This window comes from Monopterus albus, unplaced genomic scaffold, assembly GCF_001952655.1.
Source record: "Monopterus albus unplaced genomic scaffold, M_albus_1.0 scaffold6.1, whole genome shotgun sequence".
Taxonomy (NCBI): domain Eukaryota; kingdom Metazoa; phylum Chordata; class Actinopteri; order Synbranchiformes; family Synbranchidae; genus Monopterus; species Monopterus albus.
This window is the reverse complement of record NW_018127886.1, coordinates 5,811,436-5,822,056: the sequence shown is the minus strand read 5'-3', so window position 1 is coordinate 5,822,056 and position 10,621 is coordinate 5,811,436. Positions and strand designations below refer to the sequence as shown.

Sequence of the window (10,621 nt, the reverse complement as noted above, 5' to 3'; positions counted from 1 at the left end):
CCTTTTCACCAGTTATTTAGATGTGAACTCCCAGAAGTCAAAGGGATATGCAGGCCAAACTAGCCTGCAAATGAAGACAAGAAGCATCCTTTATTGGCCAAGAGAAACAGGAAACCTCCCAGCACCTGCCTCAGGAAGTGAAATCAAAGCTGTCTTTGAGATGAGCCAAACACACTGCTGTGGCCTCACATCCGGCACCTGTGACCGTTTGGCAACATCAGTCCTGCTGGTGCTGGATAGAAAGTAGTCACTGTGACTCTGTAAAAGGGTCCATTCACAGTTGTGACTCATGTTAGCACTGTTACTTATCATTTATAACCTATGTATAAAAACTATTATTGAGCAAAAATGGTCCTGGGGCTCATTTCCGGTACGTTGCCCTAACAAAAGGACAGTAGGGGTGATGGGGAGACACTAGCATGTCTCCTGCTGACAGCCATATTAATGACTAACATACTCTGTGGCTCAGTCCAAGCCTCCAAGAAAATATTGCCAGCTGAACCAAGAGCAACCCACCTGGGAACTGCACAAAGCTGAAGCTGATGTGTGTGGAGCTGGAGGAGGGGGAGGAGGAGGACATGCATATGAAGTTATTGATGAGGTTTAAATTTAATACTCGTTTCATGGAAGACTGATATCTGTACCATCTTCTTCCTTGCTATACATTGTACAAATACACATTTAGAGTACTTATAAACATTAAAATAGTATCTCTATTTCCTTTATGTGTAACATGTCAATCAGTGGTTGCCTTTGTGCAAAATTTCCTGTGCCTATACATTCAGATACTAAAAGCTACTCTGTAAAGGGGAGAAGAGAAGATCACAATTCATGCAAAACACTCACCGTAGGAAGTCCAAACCACTGCAGCACAATGTTAAAAACAAAGCCACCTGCCTGTGCATCATCCTCTCCTAACACATTGTCTAAAATCTGCATAAGTGGCTTTTAGCTCACTGCACAGAGGCTCTTCTGCTACCAAAGTCCTTGTAATTTTAAGTAGTTTAATGTGAGCCTCTACCAGTGTAGTGTCCTAAAAGCCTTTGTCTGCTGGGCTCTTCTACAATGCTTAGCTACTGCAGGGCTTAGATTGCCTGCAGTGAGTGGCCAACTCATTAGATAGTAAACGGGAACATTGGACTCCTCAGGGAGTTTCCACTGATTGAATCCACTCCTGTACTGAAAGTAACTTAAAGGAAAAGGTCGATTTTGGGGGGAAATACACTTATTGGTTTTCTTGCTTAGAGTCAGAGAACTAGTCCTACTCGTGTCAATAAATATAAAGCTACAGTCAGCAGCTAGTGGCATTAGCTTAGTATACAAATGGGAAACACTGGAATCACTGCTTGCTCCACTGTGGCTGACACAGAATACCCCGTGTGAAACCACACACTGAGGTGGAAAGTAAATAAATACTTTTACTGAAGCACAGTACTTAGGGGCAATTTTGAGGCATTTTCTGCTACATCATACTTCACAACATTTCAAAGAAAAATACTGTACTTTGCACTTACTACTTTTATTTGAGAACTTTAGCTACTAGTTGAGATTAATAAAACTAAATACAGTAAAATTATAAGACTTTATTGAACCCTGGTAGGAAATTCACAAGCTACACAGGACTATATAAAGTACTTCAAATTTTGCACATGCATAATTGCACACTCACTGCTGAGTTTACACTCCACAGCTCCCACGTAACATATATTCTCTCTGCATTATATTGTATTCTTGTTGTATTTTTATTGTGCTTCTTTCACTTGCTGCTTTAAAGCGTCTTAGATTTGTGTTACAGCCTATCTAGATTTGTTACTGCTCATCTACTTTATATTTCACTTGCATTGTGTGGCATTCATGTGGATGGCAAAATAAGAATTTCATTGTACAAGGAAACATGTTTTCCTAACTGTGCATATAACAAATGACCTTCAAATTACAAGCATATAATGGAATTAAAATTAGCTCCACCTTTACCAGCTACAACATTAAATGTGATGTCCAAAATAATGCATCAACAATTATCTGTATTGTTCTTAAAGTTAGCTGTGTTTATTTATGTTTTAATGTTATATTGTGTTACTGTACATGTACCTGGCACCTTGATCACCAGAGAAACACACCTTCATTACAGAAATACATGGTTAAAAAGAAATAAACCTATTTGATTTCCAATTTGTAATCCAATAATTTAATATACATTAATGCGAACTCTGCTATTCTGCGTAATGAATACTTTTACTGCTTTAGGTATATTTTGATGTTATTACTTTTTTTACTTGTACTTAAGTAACATTTTGAATGCAGGACTTTTACTTGTAACAGAGTAGGTATTGTTACTTTTACTTAAGTAAACAATCTGAATACTTCTTCCATCACTACATGTTGTTTACACACTTCATTTTTGTATCAGTTAAACCACGGAGCTGTAATGTATTAACTGCCTAGCTTTGGAGCTAGCTATGTTAGCTTCCAACAAAGCCAGGCTGTGTTCCCCTGCTTTCAGTCTTTATCTCTAAGCTGAACAAACATGCTGTCACTTCTTGTTTAATGTACAAACATCAGACAGGAATGGCTACATGTATATTTGACATTTATGAGGCTGAATATTTTGTGAATAATTTTAGGGATATTCAAGTGTCAAACTTTATTCAACATCAGGAAAATATTTTCTGATGAATCCCAGAATGTGAAGAAACACAGCTGACCTCAGCTGTCTGGTTCACTGCAGTTTGTACCCATCACTGTGGTATGCTTTTTACATCCCACTCTAATTGTCTCTAGGTAAATAACAGCCCTTATTATCTAGTGTGCCCCGTCTATTATGGTACAAATATAAGATCTAAGCCATGATTTCTGCTACATAACATTCCCTGCCTTCCTGTTTTCAACTCACTGTAACAATGAAGCTTTCCCTTTGGTCCCTAAGTGAAAAGGATTTGGAAAAATAAAAAGACAAAGTGTGTCAACAGTAGGGGTCTTTGAGGAATTAATGTCCTCGGCATATGCAATTTTTACGCATTTCAATGAACTAAATATTGTGTTGGAACAAAGAATGCTATCCAAGCTAGTCCGGTTTTCTTGCTGCTACCAACAACAGGATCTCAAAAACAGACCCACTTATCAACATGCACTCTGTAAAAGAATGAAACCACTCCAAACTCACACTATGTCATATGAGGGCCAGCTCTTAACATAATTATTTGGGGCGAGAACAAAAGAGGGAGTCAACTGTTTATGGTCTGGGATTTTTAAATCTGCAAGCTGAATACTAAAGTAGAAGCCTCTAAGCTGCACGGTGTGCTCACCTCCTCATGTCCTCTATAAAAACAAACTTGGATTGTATGAGGTTGATAAGTGTGTTGTATATAAACAGCAGCGCTGAAGCATCTGATCCCATAACAGCACCTCATTATGCACCTCTGTGTGTTCACTGGATCAAAACCAAATGAACAGATGCTGTAAATCTGTAGAAAGGCTGAGCCTAATTGTTCAGGTGCAAGCAGTGTAACAACACTGTAACACTCAAATGTACAACACCTGCAATAAAGATTTGGATACTGTGGTTCTGGTGCAGTTTTCTTCAAAGTACCCTTGATTACCACTAGGGGCCACTGTGATCCAAAAACATGTTCTCTACTGAGACCTTTCAACTAGACTAGACTGGAGTGAATATTAGCAAAACCACCTACATTACCTTTTATGATAAAGCTGCTGCCAGTATTGAGGAAGTGAATCAGAAAAGATTTCTGACAATACAGCACCCCACGCTGATTTTTCGTGATTTCCAAAATTCAACAGGAGTTATTAAAAAAAGTCTCAGATTATTTAAAAATAAAAAAACATCTAAACTCACTGCAATTGCATTGATGCTATCAGGTTAAGTAGTCTGATGAGACTGGGTGGCATTGAATGTTTCTGTCTATTCGTGTATGTTTGTACTGGTGTTTAAATGCTTAGTGAGGAAAGCAGCATTGTAGTCAAGGACAGAGCTACTTTCTGAGTCGGGTGTAGTGTGAGGTGACACTAAATAGAGTAGACAGACTGTGCTTTGATGATACATAACTGTCTGCTGCTTTCATTTGAGTTTGGAATTGACTGGAAGTCCCTCAGTGATAGTAATTAACCAAAGCGGAAACAGCTAATTAAAAACAGCAAAGATGGCCAGCTATACTTTGAAAATTCATGAAACACAGCATTGATGAGAAAGTCCAAATACAACTGGAGCAAAATTATTTAACACTTTTTGACAGCTGTTCAACTGCCTCAGCCAAACTGTGGGTTATTTTCTCATTATGTCTTTACATTCAGGCTCTAGGGAATGCTAAGGCAGTTTCAGCCCATTGCCATTTGTGTACTTTAAGGTAATAGGGAGGATGACATAGCAGCAGCTCTTGGCTTGAATTGAATGCCCATGGGCATCACAATAAAACCTACAATTGTGAGAGGTTGGCAATTACCCACGATAACAATTATAGTGCTCACAAGCCAATGCCTTGCACGGCGGGGGTGAGTTTAGGCCTTCACACTGAAACTGTGTGGGCAGCACAGCAAACAAAGGCAATGGGTAGATAGAAGAAGAGACAGCAAGGGAGAAAGTGAGGGGAATATGGACTGAAAAGGAGTGTTCCTTCCTGTGTTCTCTATTTTGTATTCATAGCCACCATATAATCTGTATGTAATTTAGTCTCAGACCATCTGACGCAATCATCAGCGTCCTCTCTTGACTGAACTGAGGTAGGAGTGGCACAATTGTGAACTACTGCCAAAGTAAACAGGTATTATCTCGAGCGGCAGGGAGCAAAAGAGGGGATGATGCCTTTCTTTCATGCTACGTCATCATTCCAGCCTTTTGCTTTTTCATTCAAAGCAGAACCACAGAAAAAAAAAACAAAAACGCAAAGCTACACTGCTTCACAATAATTGTTGGTAACGCTTCAATAAAAACCCCAGGGTGCTTAAGTTCTCCAAACATTGCTCTCTTTCTTCAGTTAAAAACACTTTGCCAGAGCATCTGGTGGGATGTTCACAATATGCCAGCCTTGTGAAAACTGGGGAAAATCAAATAGAGTCGACATCTCGCCTCCTATCCACTGGAAGCATATGGAAATTGCTGTAGTTAATGAGGTATTCTCAAGAACATTCAGCCTATATGTTTTTTTTTCCCAACAGAAGCCACTTTAAAACAACTATTTCCAACTCCAACAGCCAATAGTTCTTTTTTTGTTGTATTACTAACCTTCAAACACACAGAGTAACTAGACAATGAATGTTGAAGGCTTCAGAACCTCAGAAATACACAGTACATGTATCTGTTTCTCAAGGTGTGATCCTGTGTAAACAAGACCAGGGTTGTGTCTCAGTCAATACTCCTTCTATAATGTACACTAAGTAGTTCACTCTGTAGTGAACAGTAAATTGAGATTAGACATTGACCATTAGACAGGAAGAGAAATGTAGATATGTACAGATGTATGCAGAGATTGTAAAAAGCATGATCTGAATCTCTTTTAAGCTCTTGTTTTGCTTCTTCACAAATATACTTAGTCACTTTTATATGTGCATTACAGGTCAATGTAATACCGCGAATCCCTTCCAGATTATATTAAAATGTGTGCCATTATCTCCATTTGTACAATTCATCCCCTCTCACATCTCTATATGACGGCTAGCTATCACCCCACCTATAAGTGCAGCCATTTAGAGCAGCTATAGTATAAACACCTCTGCCTTACGCGGCTGGATGTGAAGGATACTGCTTTTGTTTTTCAGACTGAGATGTGATGAATATACCAGGAATATCTTTTCTACATCTTTAATGGCCAAGTTTTTCCCAATACTTACTTACTGTAGACTAGGAAATGCTTGCTAGTAATATTTTTCTGCTCTCTGCTTCCTTGAGTTCACCCTGAATGCCATTAATTACTAGCAGTTTGTTTTTCATAAAACATTTGGTTACTGACTCGCTGCTTTTTCAGTTTTCTTTTCATTGTCCTTCACCCCCCAACACACACCACCTGTTGCAGCCCATCAACATATTAATTCACACAAAATAAACTTGTGTTTTGATGTTTTAATGAATTTAGAATATTCACAAGTTTCAATCTGTTGACTGTCCTTATCAAAATAAACCCACACTAGGCAACTGGCACAAATACTGTCCGGTGCCATGTGCAAGTGTCTGAAGCACAAGGCATTAATGCATTCAGTGGAAACGGCTTGAAAAGCAGCACAAACAACAATTAGATAAAATGGGTGACATATGTATTTTTATTTTTTGCTTGGAAACAATAGTAACTGTTGCTGGGGACAAAGCCAAAATTCACTGGCAATTCACATGCAAACAGTAAAAAAGCAAAACTCTGGCTAATACTGTTGCTGGCTTTCCATGGTTGTCTTAAAAAATAGTATCCTTGGTGTCTGAGCAAGCCATGGTGTCAGTGTATGAAGATGGAGTGTGACAAGTATAGACTAACAAAAGAGCTGGGAGCTAGTTCCTGCTTTATGGGCCACGCCATGTGGAAAACACAAATATGAATAATTCAGAAATCATGTTGCTCTCACCACTGAATGCAATTTTCTTTTCCAAGGGTCACTGTGTGGCCAAAAGCTAATCAACTTCTGCGCTGCTGCTTATATAAAACAGCTTTAAAAGTGAAAACATCAAATGACAACACAGGAATGTCTTCTCACTCAAGTTCACACTCGCTTCTGTTTGCCTCTCTGAACCTATTCCAACAAAACCAAACTTGAATGTGACATCAGACAGTTTCCTGGTGTCCTCCCACTTACCCCATCTTAATTGCAGAGAAGATCCACCCTGCTTAACATTTCTGAACCTTGTAAGCCAACCACAGTCCTACTTTTTAAACCTTTCATTAGCCAGTGATTACTGTTAATGCTTGCTGGAATTGGTGGGCTTTGTCTTTCATTAGCAGGCTTGAGTCATACAAATGACTGTACAGAATGAACCTTTGTGCCGTTTGTTCAGACAGCCAAACAACCAGCTGAAGAGATAGTTTAATTTGATGTATGCTCTATTATTCTCTGCCCTACTTCATTTTGTTTTTGCTCAGTTCTTTCAAAAAGCGTAGGCTACAAGTGTCAAGTGAAATGTTACAGCAACAAAATCCACTGACAGCATGTCATGCATTTGTCTGATACCAAATGCTGGTTTTGTGCTCTGCCTCGTTTCAAGGGTAATAATTCTTTGAACAGAATGATTCACTGCCATGCTGATGACATCTCTGCTTGATGCCCTGCAATTCATTGTGTGCTGCCTGGCAGAACTTGTTCATTACCCTGTGCACAATCTGAAGGCAATATGCATGTGCATTGCCATTCTGCATACACTCATCCATACATAAACCAGATACAGAGAAACAAATACTGTAGCTGTTTAACAGAGAGGGACCTGTATTATGCATTAGCAATTTATCAGGTCTAAAAAGATAATTATGGCCATTTTGAATATTAAGGCCCTCTCCAAGGTCCCCTCTCTTTAGCTTGTTGGTAACCTACAGTTAAAAGTTTAATGTATATAACATTTTAACAGTATTTACTGTACATTGTGCCATTTAAACAAATCTTTCATAGCACCTAAGAAGATAGTTTTTTATTTTATTAAACTTAAAGGATAAGGCTGGTCATTTTCTATATTAATAGTATTTTCAACAATTTCCATACAGAAACTAAAACGATCAGTGAATTGCCTCTACGCAGTGTTAATATCTGTCAATCTTTCAGTCCTGCATCAGCTTGTTTGTCTGGGCCACAGACCTTTGTTGTTGTTCAAAATCAATTAAACACACATCAGTGAAACACGCTGCTGCACAGGGTGACACATTTTTTCATTACAAATCCCCAGACCTGAGCATGAGGAGCTAGCGGAATGTACAGTAAACAGAGCTGAGAGCTTGCACAAAATCTCACAAATGTGCAGTTGACTCTGATTTGTGCTGACTTTAGGAAATTATGGCTATTTGGAACCTTTGGGGCAACATATTCGGGTCTTGGGTGTTGTAATGAAAAAAACATGTCACCCTGTGCAGCGGCGTGTTTCCCTGATGTGTGTTTAATTGATTTTGAACAACAACGGAGGTCTGTGGCCCAGACAAACAAGCTGATCCAGGACTGTATGATTGATAGATATTAACACTGAGTAGAGGCAATTCATTGATTGTTTTAGTCTGTCTGGAAATTGCTGAAAATGCTATTAATATAGAAAATGACCGGCCTTGCACAGCATTCTAATCAGCACTTTCGGGTAGAAAAGCATCTATTAATCTAGTTAAAACTTGAATTAGGGTAATGTGAACACAAATGACATTACATTATGACATTAATACATGAATTTGTTTTTCATAAACAACTTGCAAGTCTGAATAAAGTCTCTGAATGCTAACCATGAACATTCACCTCTGAGATCTGTTAGTAGTGTTTTTCCCCCCACACATAATTAGAAACAAGTCCTCTCAACGCAAAGTCCTCTGAAAATGCTCTGACAAAAATTCAAGGTGCGTGCTGTAGATATAAAAAAAAACCTGCCTGTCACTGTCTTGATTGTTTTCTCAGGTCAAAGCATAAATCGTAAGTTTTTATTTATGTGAAGTTTAATTTAACTAACTTAGTCTAAAGTCCCTGGTGATTTTTAAGAATTGGCAGTTTTAACACGAATATTCTAATACACACACACACACCTACACAAAAAGAGCTTAAAGGTTCAGGTAAAGTCAATACAGACATATTAACATTTAGATTTTCAGAATTCACATCTCCCTCAGTTTTACATTGATAATACAGCATAGTTCTGATGATACAGTGGAGCTTCTTCAGTACACTGTGCTGTAAATCAGGGTATGTGGGCAGTGTGGAAGCAGCATGACGTAATTTGCCTGCAGCGTGGAGTGGCTTCTTTTGAGAAGTCAAAGCATCAGGGTCCTCTCTTGCCCGAAGGCACGACTTCATCTCTTGAAGAGAACACATGCTAATGGGCTGCAATGCCACTAATGGGCGGCATTAACCCCAGTATCACAGATACTCATGTTTAAATGATGAAAAAACAAAATGATCTGGTATCAAGCCCTGCAAAGTGAAATGCTGCAGGTTTTGTCTCAACTGAGTGGGGAGTGGCAAACAGAGCACTTAGAGCAGCTGGGAGCTGAATGAATGCAGAATGTTCTGAGCAGGTGGGACTTTCTGCCTCTTCACTTCACTTTACATAGTTTCAATGATCACATTTTCACCCAAGGGGGTTAACCAACTTATACCAGATTAGGGCTTTCTAAATATACACATTTGTTCACATGTACAGTAGGTGGATAGTAGCAGACTACTGTGTTTAACCGTTGAAACATTTCTTTATATGTATATAGCCTACTGTAGTGTCTTGTGCATGATGTTTACTACTTAACTCTTTTGCGTTAACTTTGAAAGAAATGTAATTTTCTTTCATTTTCAGGGTGCCTTATAAACATCTGCCCAGGGAACAGGGAACTCAGTCATAATTGGCTTACCTTTCACTGTTGTCAAGAGTGAAAAACTATTGTTTTTTCTTTATGACATGTTTGCTTATTTGACAGCTGAAAGTAAATACAAACAAGAAATGTGTGAGGAGAGAGGGACCACACACTGCAAAAGGTTCGCTGCAGCTGGAAACCAAGGACACTGTGCTCCCATGGTACAGACATGCACTTTCATCAGAATGTCCCAGAACTAATTGCTTTATACATATGTATTATTAAAATCTGTTCTAATTCTTATCATTTAGAAGCCGTTGAAAAAGAGACAAACCATTACTATGACCCACTGATACACTGAAGAACAATGAACTTTTGAAGTTATTAGTGTTTGTAACAGCATAAAAAGCACCTTGTTTCCTGGCAAAGTCCTTACCTTGCAGAGCCTCTTTAGCTCTATCCAGCTCCTGCTCCTTCTGGGCCAGCTGCACGCGAAGCTCGGTGACGGACAGTACATCGGCTGAGCAGCCTCCCTGGGTCTCCTCCAGGTCCTTACTCAACATGTCCTTCATTTGGCGCAGCAGGTGCACCTCCTCCTGGAGCTGGGCCACCTCCTCACGCAGCAGAACTACAACACAGAGAGGAAAGAGAGCTTTAACAGGCTACCACTAAAACATAACCTGGTATAAAAATATCATTCCAGTCACTAGAGAAGTGTCACGTGCACACTGGAATCTAATCTTATTGAGGTGCATTAGCTTTGAAGAGCTCCATGACTGCAGACATTGTTATGTCTGAAATGCAAAGCCAATTTAACATCACCATAGGAGGTTATGGTTTCATTTGTAATTGCGATAACCACAGAGCCAAATTATTGTCGGTAATAAACATCACAGGAGTAGGTAGGGTCCAGTAGATAAGTAGAGACAAGATACTGACATTATAATAACATTTGTCTTTGAATCTGCCTGTTGAACCTACACTGTGTTGGCAAGAATTGTGGGAAAATAACAGGGGTGGATCAATTTCATATTCAGTGACTGCTGAGCCCCTCCATGGCACTGTCACAAAGAAGCAAACAAGAAAATGAAAACAGCAGCAAAGACACAACTTGAGCAACAAAAAATATTTCAAAGTCCTTTTAAAGTATTGCAACAGAGAAAGAA

At 39.1% G+C, this 10,621-nt stretch overlaps 1 protein-coding gene across 2 annotated transcripts in view; it reads right to left on the bottom strand.

Moving 5' to 3' along the window:
• Positions 1 to 10,621, bottom strand: part of LOC109970000 (kazrin) — a 151,692-nt gene that overhangs the window by 8,985 nt on the left and 132,086 nt on the right. For both annotated transcript variants that reach the window (XM_020617283.1, XM_020617292.1), the window contains exon 5: positions 9,892 to 10,083. In XM_020617283.1, the coding sequence (XP_020472939.1) occupies positions 9,892 to 10,083 (192 nt within the window). The remainder of the gene's footprint in view (positions 1 to 9,891; positions 10,084 to 10,621) is intronic.